Genomic DNA, 19132 nt, shown 5'->3' on the forward strand with positions numbered 1-19132 from the left:
CAAGAATATTGATATAACCTCCCTTTGGAATTTTTCGTTTTAGTTTGAGGGATCAATCACCTTCCTTTAGCATAGCACACAACAAAAATATGACCCTGTACTACACACCAGTAAGCTAAGTTGTGCAGATTCTTCAGGCTTGATGTCACACCCATGTCAGATTCTCCAAAAATACATTACTGTTGGCGACTTTGACACACACTCATTGATATTTTTGAAGAATCCGAACAACATACGTAGCTAATAAGACAACAAAAGATCAATCATCAAGGATGGATGGGTAAAAGGAACAAATTAACAGGCACAATTAACGAGGAGAAATATCACATCAATCTATTAATAGTATATACTTCACAATTCTTCAAAGGTTTGGAGATACTAGTATTTTTTTTTACAATATACAGGTACTAGAGGCATTCACAAATACAAAGTCAAACTCACCAAACATATCCACACTTGCAGAAAGTAAACACAAAATGAAAAAGGCAGCTTCAAGTGAAAATCATTTGACATTTCTGATATAGTAGAACATTTAATGGTCCACAGAAGCTTGGAGGAGTCCATCGCGAATCTGGCTTGCCACATCTCTTACAGCACCAGGCCCATGAGGAAGGAAGACGGCAGATGATTTGCTGGAAGCACCAATTTCTTTCATGGTGTCGAAGTACTGGGTTAAGAGGACCATGTCCATTACATCCTTTGCTGAGGTTCCCGGCACATTCACTGAGAATCCGAGCACGCTGTCTCTCAAACCATCCACAATCGCTTGACGCTGTCGTGCAATACCTAACCCTGATAGATACTTTGATTCTGCCTCTCCTTCAGCCCTTTTAATTTGCAAAATCTTCTCCGCCTCTGCTTTCTCATTAGCAGCCACCCTCATCCGAGCAGCTGTAGAGTTGAAAACAATTAGGACATGAAAAGATACTCCTTTATAGTGTGGGGTATAGCTCAGTTGGGGAGCTAAGTACTAACTAGTCAGAGCAGTTGAGAACCAGCAGGCATCAGGCTTAACTACAGAGATGAGATTTTAGACATACCAGCATTGATTTCATTCATAGCTCTCTTCACATGCTCATCTGGTTCTATATCAACTATAAGTGTTTGAACAATTTCATATCCATAAGCCGACATAGCCTGTAGAGGATCATAATGACATTCATATGAGATCCAATGAACAATTCAAATTGCTTGTATCAATTAAAAAAAACAGTGAAGAATTGGCTTACCTTCTCAAGTTCATCCTCGACAGCCTTGGCAATTTCATTTTTCTGCTCGAAAACATCATCAAGATTGAGTTTTGGAACACTTGCTCTAATGACTGACAAAATATAAACATAGATTTGTGTAAGTTAGCATTATCCATTGAAATCAATTTATTCTCAGAACTAGATTACAAGGAGGAATCAGATATACAAACAGACAGATTAAATATATACCATCAAAAACATAGGCCTGAATTTGACCCTTAGTGTTGCTTAGTTTGTAGAAAGCATCATTTGCTTTGTCTGCCAGGGCACGGTACTGAATTGATGCCACAACATTGACAAACACATTATCCTGCACATTAGTTGCAATATGCATTAAGTCATTAATATGCATAAATACTGAAAAATCATCACCTACTTATGTTTGTCAAAGTGCAAATTGTGGTTGACTTTGATGATTTGGCTATGAACCAACACAGCTTGTGTCAAATCAATGGAATTACTGTTTCGGAATAAAGAATAGACCTTTGTCTTTGTCTCGCAGCGAACATCCAATTGTTGCAGTCTGAGGGAGAGATGGCCAGCTAACTGGAATCCGAAGCACCAAGGCAGAAAGTGGCAACCTGGCTGAAGCACATCTTGATACTTGCCAAACTGTTCCTTAATTGCGACGGTGGATTGATCAACTTGTACACAGCACAACAAATTGCCCATACTCTGTAAAGATTGCATGAAAAGGAAGATGATCCACAGAATTCACCCATGAAACAAACTCAAAAAAGATATTACACCATGAGAACTTGTCATTATAAAGGAGCAATTTCAACAAGTAATATATTCTAAAATGAAAAGAACACAATAGTAAGTTTACACTTTACAAATTACACTTGGACACCTCAAGTTCACAATCCAAAAAGGGTAATATTTTCAAACTTCTCCCTGGGACTAAAGATTAACTATTTGTCAAACTTTAGGGAGAAATTGCTACTCTAGCACACTAGCAATAAACTCCCAGTTAACCAATAAAAGATTAAATGACACAATGTCAGCAGTTCAATTATTGATTTTAACAACTACTGTATTCCTCTACAAAAGGCACATCCCACCAAATAGATATGTAAGTTAAATTTTCCTGTCAAACTTCTCAACCTACTTTACCTTATCAAACCCAAAACCAACTCCCAATCCAACAAGGCTAGAAACTAAAATCCATGGCATCAAAGAAACTAGAGTAGCAATTTTCTTGCTTATAACTAATCTGTCCTTCCCAATTTATGTGACATTTTTCGAAATATCAAAATTTTAATTTGAAAATATACAGTTGATCTAATCTAATTCAACTTGGAAGATTAGTCTCTCGATAAGCAAAAAATATCAAAACAAAGGGGATAATCTTACAGAGTTGACCTAGATCAAACTAGCAAGCGAGTCTTCCTTCACACATTAACTCTAACACAAAAACGACTAAAATAAAAGAACAAATAGGAAAATTGAAATTGAATAAAGTATGTGCATATCTACATAAACATACTTACAAAGGGAAGCAACAAAGCTAGCAAAGGAGTGAAGAATCGAAATGGGTATTTCAATAGCTAAGATGGGTGAGTTTATATATTAGGGGATATGCCTATGGAGGAAAGAGACTTGATGAGGAAGAAAGTATGTGGAAATTGTAATGAAGTTAATTATTAGGAGAAGATACTTCGGAAATTTCAAAGTTAATTTCATTGGCAACTTGTTCCCATCGTCATCTCACACTACGTTGGGAAGGAAAAATACTCCCACTAGAATAAGGGCTAGTTAATTACGGGAGAATTTATGTATTAATTTTATCGTAGATATTAGATGTTCATAAATAATAGTTAGGCATGATAAGTAATATATGAATATGTTCTTTAAATTTGTATTAACTAATATTTTGTTCTTCAATTTTAATTAGGTATAAAGTTAAATAAATACATGTATTTTATGCGGCGTCATGAATTATCATGTAACACATATTTATTTATTTAACTTTATTAACTTTAAATATTTATTTGTACATATTCACAATTAGTAATACATAAACATGACTCTTAACTTGGCGTCAGCTGACAACTATAATCTTTAACTTTAGGTGTGCATAAGTAGATATTTAAACTTGTATAAAATTGAACAAATAGACACATTCATCCTACATGCCATAATACACGTAGGACGCCATGCGCCCGTAGAAGAAAATATGTCACTTCCTATGTTTTGGAACGTTCTTTGTTTGAATTTTTTTTTAATCATAGTTATGCCTGTTAACTTTGTAATTAATTAATACTTTCTTGTTTTGATATTAAAGAATGGACAAATCGGACCTGAATAAAGATATGATTTAATATGCATTATTATAAAGTCAATATAACAGATATAAAGTCCTCACGTTCTTTTCATGATGGATAGGTGCAAAAGCACTGACTTTTAATTGATTCTTCTTATCTGGTGGAATATTGGAGGTAGGGTGTATAAATCAAATCGTAAAGTTAAATTGAATCGATGAATTAAATTAAATCAAAAAAAAATCGATTTGTGATTTGGTTTGATTGATTTGGCGGTTGAAAAAAAAAATCGATCACTCTTGGTTTGATTTGATATTAAAAGAAAAAAAATTAAACCAAACCAAACTGACAATATAAATATATATATATATATATATTTCGGCATAGATATATTCTCTCTTTTATGGACCAAGGAGATATTAAAAGTACTCGATTAGAAGAGGTAGATAACCTCAAAACCTTGATTTGTTAAACAAATAGACTATTCCGAAAGTGAATATAAAAACTATTTATGATTATGGTTGATTTGATAAAATCTCAAATAAACAGTTGATTAAAACAATTGAGCAATCTCTGGCGTTAAACTCGTCTGAACAAACTATTAATTTATTAAATAAGCGAGATATTGATTTGTATAGATCTCAATATAAGTTTTTGCATATTGGCATGGTTCAAATTGCTTTTAAATTTTCAACTCTTAAAGGGTTACCTGAGACTTTCTTAGCCGCTCTACAAGATGCGAGAAATTTAAATTTTCGACAATCTTTGATGGGTTCGATAGAATCTACGGTTGTCTATGGTCCAGTCTATTGTAATGCTCAACCAAATTTGCAGTTATCTTTGACAGATTCTAATATATTAGATGCTTTAACTTTGAATGTTAAAACACATGGTTATAACTATGCAGCTGGTTCTGAATTAATCTGTTTGTCTTATAGAATCTATTTTAAATTACTTGCTACTTTGAATCCTAGATGTAAATTATATGATACATCTGATCAAACTATTTTGGTAGAAACTAATTTCGCCAGATCAAGGTCACTACTAGAAACCTATAAAATGGGAAGAAATTAATTTTCCTACTACTTGGATTCTAGATTCTGTTATACCCCCTGAACAACTGACAGATGTTGTCACCAATTCTGAATATTCTCATATTAGTCAAAATTCCGATGGAAAATTTTGTATGCAGTTTGATGAAAAAAGTGTTCCTTATAATAGACATTATTTTGCTTCTGTTAGAAGACTGGCTATTCAACATATTTCCCCGATAGAACCTTTTTATGGTCCAGCTAAGAATCGCGCTGCTTCTTTGCATACTTTATCAACAGTCATATCTGCAGAAAAATAAAAAATTAAAATTGATCCTCAGTTAAACATTGTTCAAACTAATGATAAATCTTATGATATTTCTGATAAGGATATTCCTTCTGCATCCGAGATGGATTTTAATCTTAATGATGTTTAATGATGAGTAAACATCAAATTGATTTTAGTCCAGGATCACTGGCAAGAAAATATATTCAAAATGAATTTTCGAATGAAAAATGGAACCGATTTAAAACTTGGTTTTTTGACACTTATAGTGAAGAAGATTTAAACAATATTTCTCAAAAAATTTATGAAACTTGTGCTCTACATAATCATATTATGTTCTTTGAGCCGTGGTTTATAACTACTTATTTACCTTTATTCATTAACGTTCTTGAAAGATCTTACAAAGATGAATCAGGTAAAATTATTAATTTCATCTACCTTCCTCAAGCTCCGTTTGTTTTACCTAATAATACAGGTATTACTTTTACTGCGTTTCAAAAATTTATTGATAATGAGGTTGCCGCAATAAGTATTAATGAAATTAATCGTCTTATTTCTCAAAATAATTATTTGGATCTGTATGTTAAAGTTATTGGTGAACATATTTGTTCTCTTGACAAAAAGTTAGATAATCTAACTAATTTGATTATTCAAATTGATGAAAAGCTGAAATTTGTGAAACAAGTTTCCGAACAGGCTTCTACATCAAAACAACCTCATGTTCCTATTCAAAGACCTCCTGATATTCAGGATTTTATTCTTAGATCTCTTCATGATCTTGAAAGCCTTTTGGATAAAAAGTTTTCAGAATTTGGTGCAAGCGCGAAACCTATAGGCCTCGTTGAAGATTTTGCAGATGAAATGGAAGCCACTTTCAATTTCAAGACACAAGTGAAAATGGAAGTTAATAAACTTCATGGTTATCCAAAAAAGAATAGTGGTAATACGTATGCTAGAAAACCTAGTATGCAAACTTACTACTATCCCAGACCAACTCCTCAAGATGTCTTAATAGAGGAAAGAGATTGGAATCAAACTAACACCTCTTATAGTAGAAGCGAGATTTATTAATGGAATCTCGATGGTTTGACTGATAGACAGTTAACTATTTTAGTTCATAGGATGCTTATGTATGCTACCATCTGCAAGAGTTTTAATAACACTGACAGGACCATTTGCAAGATGATTATTGAAGTGTTTACTGGTCAACTAAGAGGCTGGTGGTATAATTATATGACCCTTAATGCAAAGGCAACAGTCATAAATGTTAAAGCTACAGCCGAAGGAGTTGATAACCTAGGTTTTGCTTTAGTCAAAAATAGAGAAGACATTGTTTATACCTTAGTCTTAACCATACTAGAACATTTTAGTGGTAGATTTACCAATCAATATGAAACCATTAGATCTTTACTAAATGGTCTTAAATGTAAACATTTAGGTGAGTTTAGATGGTATAAAGATACTTATTTAAGTCGGGTAATGGAACTTTCCGAAAATGGTTTAGAATTCTGGAAAGCCAGATTTATTGATGGTTTACCTCCTTTATTTGCAGAAAGAGTGAAAAATACTCTTAGAGATCCGCAAGGAATTATTCCCTATAGTAATTTTACTTATGGAAAGCTTATTGGGGCTTGTACGCAAGAAAGCATAAATATGTGCAACAAGTTAAAACTCTCTAGACAACTTAAGATGGATAAACTTAGAGAAAAATCTCTCAATTGAGATTTTTGTACTCAGTTTGGTTTACCAGATACATCCAAAAGTACTAACCGTGAAACCTCCAAATCTGAAGCTCATAAATCTCATCGGAAGAGAAGAAGATCTAGAAGAAGGAATAGAGAAGAAAGAGAAGAGTGTAGGGCTCATCGTAAATCTAATAGATTTACCAAGAATAGGTCCAAGCGAGATCTAGATAAGATCAAATGTTACAAATGTGAAAAATTCGGGCATAGAGCTCCAAATTGTAAGCTTGAATAACTTAAGACTCTAGAACTTGATGAAGATATTCAGGAAAAGATTTATAGCTTTTTTTATACTTCTGGTTTCGAATCAGATTATGATGATTCTGAAGCAAGTTATGAAACAAAGGATGATCAACCTGAGTCTTCTAGTAAGGTTCAACAATATTCAAATGATGCTTGCAAATGCCATGGTGATACTTGTCACTGTGAACATGATGAATTCTACAAGCTGCAATCTCAATTCGAAGACACGAATATGTTCACTATCACTGCAGACAATGTGATAGAACTTCTAAAAGAAGTTACTGATAATACTCTTCGTGAAAAGATCATTCAATTAGTTACTGGTAAAACTAGTTCTTCATCTAGTATTCCTAATGATAAAAAGGTTAAAGATGAGTTTAATTATTCTGCTCCTTATTCTTTGTCTGAAGTTCATAATAGACTCTCTTCTAAACAAACTATGATTATTCGTGATACCTCTTTTGATGATTTAAAAGGAGAAATTGAGAATTTGAAGGAAGAAATTAAATTTCTTAAACAAAATCATATTATTTATGATCATCGTCTTACTCAGATTGAGTCTGCTAATAGCAAAGAAAAAATAAGGTAGATGAATCTAGTACTGAAGATAATACTCTTGCCAACACTTTGAATATTAATCCAAAATAAATTATGTTTTTAGAAATGATGCAAATTGTTACAGCTCATAAATGGTATATTAAATGTACTATATTAATTGATAATGTTTTTTCTATAACTAACATAGCTATGATTGATAGTGGCACTGATGTAAGCTGCATTCAAGAAGGTCTAGTACCTACTAAATATTTTGAGAAAACAACTCATATGGTTAAATCTGTATCTGGTCATGCTTTAGATATAAAGTATAAATTATCTAATACTCGTATTTGCCAGAATAAAGTTTGTATTCCTCACTTCTTTTTCTTAGTAAAAAAATCAGTTATACCCTCCTATTATTCTAGAAACTCCTTTTATAAATGCAATTTATCCTTTTACCGATATAAATGCTAAAGGATTTTCTGCTACTTATAAAAATCAAGATATTAGTTATACTTTTATCATCGAGCCTATTTCTAGAGATATTGATGCTCTAATTGAAATGAAACAAAAGCATGTTGATTATTTACAACTTGAGATATTTAGTATGAATATATTCGATACTTTAAAATCTGCTAAAGTACAGGAAAAGATTAAACTTATTTCTGAAAAAATGGCCATTGATATTTGTGTTGATCATCCTAATGCTTTTTGGAATCGGAAAAAGCATATTGTAACTCTTCCATATAAAGATGATTTCTCTGAGGAAAATATTCTTACTAAATCACGTCCTTGTCAGATGAATACCGAATTGGTTGAATTCTATAAAAAAGAAAATTGATAATTTATTACAAAAAGGTTTGATAAAGCCTTCCAAGTCACCATGGTCGTGTACTGTTTTATATGTTAATAACGCAACAGAAAAAGAACAAGGTGTTCCCATGTTAGTTATAAATTATAAACCTTTAAATAAATTTTTAAAATGGATTAGATATCCTATTCCAAATAAAAGAGATTTATTAACCAGATTATATGATGCTAATATCTTTTCAAAATTTGATTTAAAATCTGGATATTGGCAAATCCAAATATTTAGAGACCATTCTTATAGAACGACATTTAATGTTCCGTTTGAACAATACGAATGGAATGTAATGCCTTTTGGGTTAAAAAATGCTCCCTCAGAATTTCAAAAGATAATGAATGATATCTTCAATCCTTATTTGGATTTCATCATAGTTTATATTGATGATATTTTGGTATATTCAAAGACTCTTGAAATGCATATTAACCATTTAGACATTTTTAAGAAAATAGTTATTCAAAATGGTTTGGTCTTATCTAAACCTAAAATGAGTCTTTTTCAAACAGAAGTTAGATTTTTGGGTCATTTGATTTGTCAAGGAAAAATGACTCTTATTCAGCGATCTATTGAATTCGCATCAAAGTTCCCTGATATTATTACAAATAGGACGTAATTGCAGCGGTTTCTGGGAAGTTTCAACTACATTTCCCCCTTCTAAAAGAATCTGTCTCGAGATTTAGCTCTGTTATACGATAGGTTAAAAAAGGATCACAAAAAGCCTTGGACTAATAGTCTCACAGATCTTGTAAAGACTATTAAAAAAAGAGTTAAATCTTTGTCTTGTTTAACCATTGTTAATCCTGCTTGGCCAAAGATTGTAGAGACGGATGCGTCTAATATTGGGTATGGAGGCATATTAAAACAAATTAATCTGCATGATAAAAATGAATATCTTATTCGATTTCATTCAGGAAAATGGAGTGATGCTCAGAAAAAATATGCGACGGTAGCTCATTAAAATGTTAACTATCGTTAAGTGCGTATTAAAATTTCAAGATGATTTATATAATAAAAAATTCTTGATAAAAACAGATGCTCAGTCAGTCAAGTATATGTTTGATAAAGACTTTAAACATGATGCGTCTAAGTTAATATTTGTTAGGTGGCAGGCACAATTAGCCCTTTTGATTTCGAAATTCATTATAAAAAGGGAAGTGATAATTCTCTCCCAGACTTCTTATCTAGAGAATATCTTTCTTCTTATGGGTTTTCTTGACTTCTTTCCTGATAAAGATTTGGTTACGATTTTGAAGGCAGTTTCTCTTAATAGAGATTTACAGGAACATATATTATGGAGAATTATAGACGGAATAAATACATGATTGAACAAGAGCTTTATGAAAGATTTTATTGTTATGAAGTTTATAACCTCTTGAATGATTAAAAATATAACATCTTGAATGATTAAAACTAAATACTATGTTTGCAGGATCGATCCTCCTTGGATAACTAAGGCCAGGGGAAAAAGCAGTTATACTTGCGGAAGGGGAAGAACATCCTCTTCAAAAACATCCGGATCATCATAAGGATCCTCGTCTAGCTCTCCAATTATACAAAGGGGAGGAATGAGTTTATATAACTTAAGCTCTATAACGCAAGAGAAAACCTCTTCAATACATCTGGAAGATATTCCAGAAAGTGATCCATTACATGCTCAACTACAAAAAAATTTAACACAAAAGCAAGGTAATACTTTTGCTTCAGTCGCCAAAGAAGACATTGATGATATCAAAACATATGAAAAGGTAGAAAAAAGAGAAGTGATATTTCTATTAGAAAATTCTGACATACAGAGAAGAGAAGAGCCTTGGAAGATATTCCAAAAGTATCTAGTAAATGGGCTCTATTTCCCGGGTGAGTCATACAAAACTCGGAAATATTATGAAACTCTGCTGATAAGAACAAGTGTTGAATTTCAAAAAAATTCAGGATATAATACAAGTGAGAATGTTTATAACTTCTCTAAAATGATTATAAAACACATCATTCATATTGAAGATTGGGGTATTTCCTCAATGACTGAAAGACAATTCAGTCTGAACAAAGTCATGGTAAGCTTTACCTATTGAGATTATGTTCAGGCATTTAATAAAGTCCTCTGTTATAACAATGAGAGGCACAAACATACTTGGTTTATAAAAGTATGTGCCAAGATATTTGTTAACCCTATTCCAAATTGTTTTTTAGACTGGTGGTCATATCACGGGCCAACCATAAAAATATTGCCCGAATCATTTCTCAAGTTATACAAAGAATGGGTCAAGATTTCCCCAGATCTCAACAAGTTATATCATCAAGAACATATTTGTTATTTTCAACAAATTGAACATATATTTTTTTTTTATAGAATTCTCTGTTCCATGGATTCACAAAGGGGTTCCAGAAGTAGATTTCACTGAGGAACAAATCCCTTACCTATACAAAACTTATTATAATAATTTTGGGACAAGTTGATGAAGAAAGATCCTCAAACAAAGTCTATATACGGACAAGAACTGCTGGATCTAATAACAAAAATCATACACGATTATAAATTGATTCCTAATAAAGAATTATGACTAATGATTCAACCTCCATAAAACATATGGCTAGAAAATTTTCTAATCATGATTAAGGAGAACAAGATGAAATGATTATGAAGTATCTAGAAGAAGTAAATAAAATGATTCTTCTAAATCTAACTCATTACGCAAAATCAGATTCATCAATGTGTAGTGAAACAAGTGAAGATATGCACGAAACTCAACCATATGAAGAAGAAAGTTTGGTAGATGCACTGAAGAAAGCCGAAGATTTTTTGGCAAAACTAAAAGACAAGATGTAGCAGTGTTAAGCTTTTCCCGAACAGTAAAAGGCACGGACTACTGTAGCAACACTGTAGCTCAACAGTAGATACACTGTTACCAGGACCCAGATAGGGGCCCAGTATCCTGTACAAAAATGTTTTCTTTTCCTATAAATAAGTTTGTTTTTCTTTAATGAAGAGGTAGGTTTTAGAAACCCTCTCTTTCATTTTGCATTTCTCTCTTTCTTGTAAACTTTTCTTACTAAAGTTTTGTAAGCTTGCCGAATTACGGCCGAAATAATAAAGTGTGCAGTTTGGTAACAACAAGGTACTTTCTTTTCTCATTCTTCATGTCTTTTACTTTTATAAATTCTCCGATCTAAGCCGTGACTATGTCCGGCTATAAAAAATTTATATCTATGCCGGATAACTAACTTCTCTCTTATATAGACCATGAACGGATCTAAGCTTTATTTAAATATAGAAGAATTTTAGTATGATTTCTCGACTTGGTTCTGAGATTGAGATACAGTCGGATCTAGTACTACTTTTTTTGGCTTTGTCTTTGTGACTCCGTCTGATGAGCCGTGGTTTTTAGCCCGAAAAAGAGTTTGATAAGTAGGGCGCCTGATACCCGGTTAGAACTATCAGACACATAGGCTCAATAAAAGTATGTATTAGCTTCTTGACAGACTCTTTGCTTGGGTAAAATAATTAAACCATGCAGTCTGAGAAACTATGTTAAAATTCTTGTGTATTTCGATTCTTATGTAGTTGGACTACCTCTAAGGATATTGACTTGCTTGATCTATGACTGGGCGAACTACCGCCAGGTCAGTGATCCTGTATATCTTTTATTTCAAATTTGGGCTTGTAAAATTTTGTAAATATTATATATATAATTTTATTTTATTTATAGATAAAAAATATTATTTATAATCTATTTTGTTAATATATTTTTAGTTAGTTCATAGTTTTCAATGTTTATATATTTTATTTCAAATTTGGGCTTGTAAAATTTGTAAATATTTTATTTTGTATTAAGATCCGAAGTTACAATTATATTGTTATAGTTTTTCAAATTCAAAGTTAACAATTTACTTTGTAAATATTTCGTTTTGTATTCAGTTTGATTGTATCATTTAATCTTATTAATTTAACATAATGAACGTTGATATTTAAAAAATATATATATTGTACTCATGTGAATTTTACCGTCTTTACGAAAATTTCTATTCATTTAATATTTCTTAAGTTTAGCTTATCACACACGTAAGTGAAAAAATATATTTGATCTCTTTTTCAAACACCGTATAATTGTAAAAAACCAAAAAAAAACGGAAAGAATCGACTAAAACCGAAACCAAAAAAACCGACTTTGCGTGGTTTGATTTGGTTTTTAGATTTAATAAACCAACATAATTGGTTTAGATTTTTTTTAATGAAAAACCAAACCAAACCGACCTATGTGCACCTCTAATTGGAGGTACATATGTAAAAAACGCAATAAATAAATAAATGGAAACATTAATTAACAGTATCCTTACTGATTCTAAATTAATTAACTATTAATTAATTAAAAAGAAAATGTCACTAGTTAATTGTTTAATCCGATTGTGATATTTATTTGCATATTGGTTCATTTACTTCAAAGATGTTTGACAATAGCCTTATTTGCCTCAAAGTCAAAGTGGATCTAGAGTGTCGTTTATGTATTTGTTCAAGATATTGTATTTATCTTTAAAAATCTTTGAATATGTGCATAATAAAAATTATTAAAATCCATAATCCAATTATATTCGTTAACTGAAATTTATTTTTGAATATGTGCCTAATAAAAATTATTAAAATCCATAATCCAGTTATATTCGTTAACTGAAATTTCCTCATGATTTTACCAAATTAGAAACCTCTTGCTTTCGTAATCAAGCAGCATGAATCAAATAATCTTGTTTAATTTAAATATTTAATTAGTCAATTCTAACAGCTTGCCTTATACGTCGTCCAATAATATGACTAAGACTTTCATTTACTAACTTATCATAATCTACATCAAACCTACATAATAGGATATTCTTAATGTAAGATAGACGTTAAAGTATTTTGGTTGGAATTTATGTATTGATTTTATTTTTTTTTAAAATGTCAAACGAAAGATTATACATCACGAAAAAAGGATAAGAAGGAACCTTAGACGTATTTGTTACTTTGTTAAAATTAATTAAGAAACTAATTACATATGGAGATTAATCTATCGCATTATTCAAAATCATGGAATGAGTTTAATTTAGATTATATATTGCACCTTGTCAACATGCCATTTTATTAAGGGAATAGCTCCGTGAGAGTGAAGATTGGGCACCGGACCGAAATGGGACCACCGGACCGGAACGAACCGGTACCGGACCGGAACGGGACGGTTTGACCGGGTTGTTGATCGGTACCGGGATGAACCGGACCGGAATTACCGGGATGGAGGCTCAGTTCCGTCCCGTCCCACTATATACCGGGATAGAACCGGGACGGACCGGAATGGACCGGAACGGAACGGGATAAACGGGATGGCACATATAGCTATTTCAAAAAATAATTATTTTTTTGAGTAATTTTAAATTACGAAAATTCCAATGTTTTTTTTATTTTTCTAAGTTATATTAGTTTATAGTATTTAAGTTTTAAAATTTATAATAATTTTACTTAAGTTTATTTTAAAGATTTTTTTTTTAAATTTTTACATATATAAGTTGTAAGTTAAGTTTAATAAAGTTTTTTTTTTAGTTTTTGAGCTTATGTAGTTATGTTATAAGTTTTAAAGATTTGAATCTTTTGAAGTTTATAAGTTATTAAGTTATACTTATAACTTGTAAGTTAAATAACTTAAGTTTGTAATTTAAAAAAAATTAAATAAATAAAAAAGAAATGCTAATAAAAGTAAATAATGACAAAAATATTATTTTTTATTTTAATTAAAAATAATTTACCGGGACCGGACCGGACCGGAACGGAACCGGAATGAACCGGTACCGGTATACCGGTACCAAATCATGGTACCGTTCCGTTCCGTGTACCGGTTCAATGTATCCCATCCCGTCCCGAATACTACCGGACCGGAATGGTACCGGAACGGACCGGAATGGTACCGGTACAACCCGTTCCGGTGCCCAGCCTTACGTGAGACTAGGACGAAGAGATCATAACTTAAATGGTAGTATCACAAACTCAAATAATTTAAAAATGTTCAACAACTATTGACATTTGGAGTAGGTCAAATAGAAAGGTAAGACCATACACCCGTTTGGCTCCACACGGAGTATATAGCTCACGTTCAGACATCTGATTAGGGATACAACAAAACTTGAAATAATTGTTAACTAAGTGAATATTATCATTTTTGCTTTAACTTTTGAGCTGTGATTGACGAATTGATAATGAGTAGGGAAGCAAATTGAAAAATTATCACCTTTATAGAATCTCAGCTTAGTTAGTTATGATGGGTTTTGGAAGGAATTGTTGTACATTATAGCTTTGTACGAAATTATAGCAGAAACATAAAGAAATTCAAAATATGAAATTTATAGATTCTTTTAACGTCCTCAAATTAATATATAATAACACACAATTTTATCGTCTAATATGGAGTAATGGATAATTCAGTGATCAAGAATAACTATAAATTAGGATTATCGATTAGATAATATTTTGAAACAACACAAAAATACAGAAAAAAAGAGAGGAGGAAAATGGAGATGCGGGGTATCGATCCCCGTACCTCTCGCATGCTAAGCGAGCGCTCTACCATCTGAGCTACATCCCCATGTTGTTACCACTTTCTGCTTAAAATATCCAAATTAATGTCAACTGAATATGTAAAACTTTTTCAATAGCTTTATTATGTACTATAAAGTTAATGTTCGATTTTCGGTTATACATGAATATTTCTAGCTCTTATGGTACTTGATGGTTTGTTTATACAATTTTTTTATATTTACTTGCGTAAGTTTTGTTATTGCAAATTCTGATACTGCTATCAAATACTGCTACAAAAGAAGTTTATAATGAGAAAAATCACGGAATAGTATTAGCTTTATACTTTTATTAAGTTTAAACATTCATTTTTGTTGGTGTAATATACCATAACTATAATAAATTACAGGTGAAATAAAATGAACAAAAATGTGTAAACAAATATTTAGGCTGAGGCGCGAATATCTCGCTCTCTTTAAGGAGATTCAAGCCACTGCGGCATAATCTACACCGATCCAGCAATATGTCTCTTGACTTGTCCCCTCTAGGATATAACAACCCAACAACGTCGTACAACTCAAATAACTCCGAATTGGTTGAAGAGTTCAAAGCTCCACAAAAGAACCTTACTTCAACATATAAATACTCTCATTTGTATAGTGAATATAGTTGAAGACTTAGAATATTTTCTTTGTCTCAACTCTCTATTTCACTACACTAACTCAATATACACAAAATAATACTACTCATCTTTTTACTCTATATTTTCTTATACATCTCTTGTTTCTTCTTCTCCTTTCCAACACAAAGGAAGACCACACTATTTATAGCTGATAAATTTTTCCTTACAATGAATAGGAAGATAGTGGATCGTAAATTTGCCAAATGAATGGCTCAAATGTTACATAAGTTACAAAACATAAAGATAGAATAATGAGTGAAATGAAGAGTTAGTGGTTACATAAGTTACTAACAACTAATGATCACTTTCTTTCACAATTGATGAGAGTAAAGAGACACAAATATAATGTCCACCAATAAACATAACATGTCTTTCACAATTGATGAGAGTAAAGAGACACAAATATAATGTCTACCAATAAACATAACATGATACATAGTGTGACATATAATATATTTTTATTAATATTAAAATATCACTTCACCAACAACCTATATTTCCTAACATGTTAGCCAGTTCCTAGATAATATAAAGTGATTGGAGTCCACACACTCAACTTTCGTGAGCATTTATAAATTTTCAAACATATTACGGTAAAATCTCACTAAATTAATACAGGTGGATCATAAAATATTATTCTTTTATAAAAGTATTATTTAATCGATAAATTAATATTTATTAATTAAAAGAGTGTTTCAACACCGTAAAATTCCTCTGGGAATGAAATCTCAGAGAATTTGAATGAACCCACTTGTGAAAATGTCATTCATAAATTTGAGGTCATGATTAATTGTAATAACCCAGAAAATCTTTTTTTTGAAATTTCTATAAAATTTTCATTTCACCCATCCCGATAGTTGCCCCGATTTATTCCTGATTAGTCGGTGAAGTTAGTTTGAAAATTTGAAGCTATTCGATAACTACAGTTATTAAATTAACGGGTATTTATTTAGTTAATTGATAATAATGGGCCAAGTCTGAAAATTCATTTAAGACCCTATACCTTAGCTCATACTTTATTAAAATAAGTTAGGGGTTTGTCACATTTTAATAAATAATTAATTTTAAAAAGAAAGGGAGGCAGAAACTTACCTAGGCGGATGAACGAGAGGAAAAAGAACGGCCAAACTTCATGATTCAGGTAGATACACCTTTAAACAATGAATTGAGTATATGCATAAAGGTGACATTTTGCTAATTTATTATTACTATATGTTAGAGGTAACAATTTAGTTTTTAAATTTGGTTAAGATCATTATTCCTATTGGTGGGTGTGTCATGTTGGTGGGTTAATGTATGCAAGACTATTAATGGCTAAGGTGTTTAGTGGGTATAGAATGTGGAAGTTATAATTTTGTTTGCAGTTTGGTGAATGGCGGCAGAATGTTGGTCAAAGGGAAGTGTAGTTTGGTAGGATAATATGTTTGTAATCATTCAGTAATTATTACTCCTTCTGTCTCAATTTGTGTGACTCACTTTCCTTTTTAGTCAGTCCCAAAAAGAATAACACATTTCTATATAAAGTAACAATTTAACTATAATATGTCTATTTTACCCTTAATGAAATAATTTACAGCCACACAAATTTCTATCATTCATTTTTTACCACAAGTTTTAAAAGTCTTCCTTTCTTTCTTAAACTCCGTGTCCAGTCAAAGTACCTCATATAAAATAGAACGGAGGGAGTATCAAATTATAATATAATAATTATAAGGATAGGATGAAGAAAAGGATTTTGAGATTAACTTGTGTCAATTTGAGTTCTGAAAAGTTTTGGTTTTCCCGTAACCTAAAAAGCTATGTTCATAATTCAGGTTTTTAGTGTTTCTCCAATTCTTTCTTATAATTATCATATTATGATTCAAGTTTTGATATATTAAGGTAGATAATTGAATATAAGGAGTAATTTATTATATGAATACTATTAGAATTATTATATTGGAGAAGTTGGAACGTAACCCTAGGCTTGAAATTTGAAAATATGAGGGTTGACATGATGATTGACATCAAATTTTAGGAACTTGATTTTAGGTTTGTGTAAGTTTTTGGGTATAGGCTAGACCTATTATAATATGGGTGTTGTTAGTTTCGAAAACTTACTGTGATTGATTATTTGAATATATTGCACTGATTTGGAAGCCTAACGAAAGGGGAAGACTCAAGTTCCGGAGTGATTGCTCGATGATTTGAGGCATGTGGATTTCTAAACCCTTGTTAAGTGTATGGAATTCGTGTATTTCCTTGTAATAGGTGTTTGGGGATAATAAGACTTGGTGATGGGTGGACTTGTCCACATTGATTAATTCTAATGATGAAAAAGGCAATGTGATAATTGTTTGTGTGTGATGTGTTGAGAATTGATAATAGTTTGAAAGATTTGTTGAATCATTGTTGATGTTGTATCATGATTGTATTGTGGTGAATTGTGCAATGTTATGAAAATGGTCATTTCTTTATTATTTGTGTGAACATGTCATTTGCATTGTTCTAAGACATGGTTATGACAAATGTTATGTGAATTGGGAAAGAATAAGAAATTAAAGAGGATGTACCATTTCGAGGGACGTATGGCATGCCGCGATGGATACTATTTTTCGAGGGACGTATCGCGCGCCGCGATGGTTACTATTATCGAGAGTCGTATCGCGCCGCGATGGATGCATGGACAAATATGTCCCCCATGGGTCCCGGACTGATAGACAACGAGTGTGTATCATTAGGTCAGACATGCATCACTATACTTGACATTACATTCCATTGCGTTGCACATATTTATCATTAGTGAACCTGATATTGTGTTTTGCTGATCTTGTGAGTGTCTTTCTGTGGAACTTTGATTGATGAATATTGAGCTTGTTCTTGAGAATATGTAATTGTTAGAGTGTTGTTGTCGAGTTGTGTGCTATGTGAATTATGAATTGTTAGGTTGGGTTGGTTTTTAAGCAGGTTGTAGTTGTGGAGGTTGTAATTGATGAATATTGAGCTTGTTGTTGAGAATATGTGATTGTTAGAATGTTGTTGTTGAGATATGTGCTTGTAAATTATGAACTGTTAGGTTGGGCTGGTCTTATATAGGTTGTAGTTGTGGAGGTTCAGTTGGTGTGTAAAGAGTACCTGTATTCTATCCCCTTAGCTTGTGTTTAGAGGTTTACTTGCTGAGTACCGTGTGGTTTGGTACTCACCCCTTGCTTTTACAATTTGTGTAGGTTACAAGCTTGAATTTTGTGGTACTTGTCATTCTCTTCTTTTTCGAGGCTTCTTGGAGATTTGTGAGATAGTTGTTTATCATTTCAGCGGACCTTCTTACTCTTATTTATGATCTTGTTCTATTCTAGAAATAAAGTCATTTGAGACTGATGTTTTTCTTTTGAATCAATGTAATACTTTAGAGGCTTGTACACGTGACAACCAGATTTTGGGGGTATTTTTGAGTTGATTATAAAATTTTCGCATTTTATTGTAATGGTTGAGTTTTAGGCTGACTTGTCTTGGTGGGATAAGACGAGTGTCATCACTTTCATTTTTGGTTCGTGACATTAATGATGTTGGTTACCACAATATATTGGACATATTGATAACTTGTTGGATGAGTGAAAATGATACATGTTCAGAGGTCTAGAACTTAGAAGAAACTGTGGATACTATTGAAAAAAAACAATGTTGATGATAAAATTGAAAAATGATACAATACATTTGGAACCAG

General features: G+C 31.8%; 1 protein-coding gene and 1 non-coding gene across 2 annotated transcripts; both read right to left on the reverse strand.

The window, feature by feature from the left end:
• Positions 1-307: 307 nt before the first annotated feature.
• Positions 308-1926, reverse strand: LOC125809718 (hypersensitive-induced reaction 1 protein). Its single transcript, XM_049489314.1, has 5 exons — positions 1734-1926; positions 1440-1560; positions 1230-1321; positions 1041-1137; positions 308-891 (listed from the first exon to the last, which is right to left on the reverse strand). Exons 1-5 carry the CDS (start codon positions 1920-1922, stop codon positions 533-535), a joined length of 858 nt encoding a protein of 285 aa, XP_049345271.1. The 5' UTR covers positions 1923-1926; the 3' UTR covers positions 308-532.
• Positions 1927-14744: 12818 nt separating this feature from the next.
• Positions 14745-14817, reverse strand: TRNAA-AGC (transfer RNA alanine (anticodon AGC)). The gene has a single exon. It is a non-coding gene; the product is annotated as a tRNA-Ala (tRNA).
• Between the last annotated feature and the right edge of the window lie 4315 nt (positions 14818-19132).

Source organism: Solanum verrucosum, unplaced genomic scaffold, assembly GCF_900185275.1.
Source record: "Solanum verrucosum unplaced genomic scaffold, falcon-dt-bn FXZP01000121.1, whole genome shotgun sequence".
NCBI lineage: Eukaryota > Viridiplantae > Streptophyta > Magnoliopsida > Solanales > Solanaceae > Solanum > Solanum verrucosum.

Excerpts from the sequence above, each read along its gene's own strand:
- LOC125809718 (XM_049489314.1), bottom strand. The coding sequence starts at position 1,922 with ATGGGCAATTTGTTGTGCTGTGTACAAGTTGATCAATCCACCGTCGCA. Across the intron at positions 1,561-1,733 it reads GCTGCGAGACAAAGACAAAG|GATAATGTGTTTGTCAATGT; the intron begins GTCTATTCTTTA and ends ACTAATGTGCAG. Across the intron at positions 1,322-1,439 it reads TCAGGCCTATGTTTTTGATG|TCATTAGAGCAAGTGTTCCA; the intron begins GTATATATTTAA and ends ATATTTTGTCAG.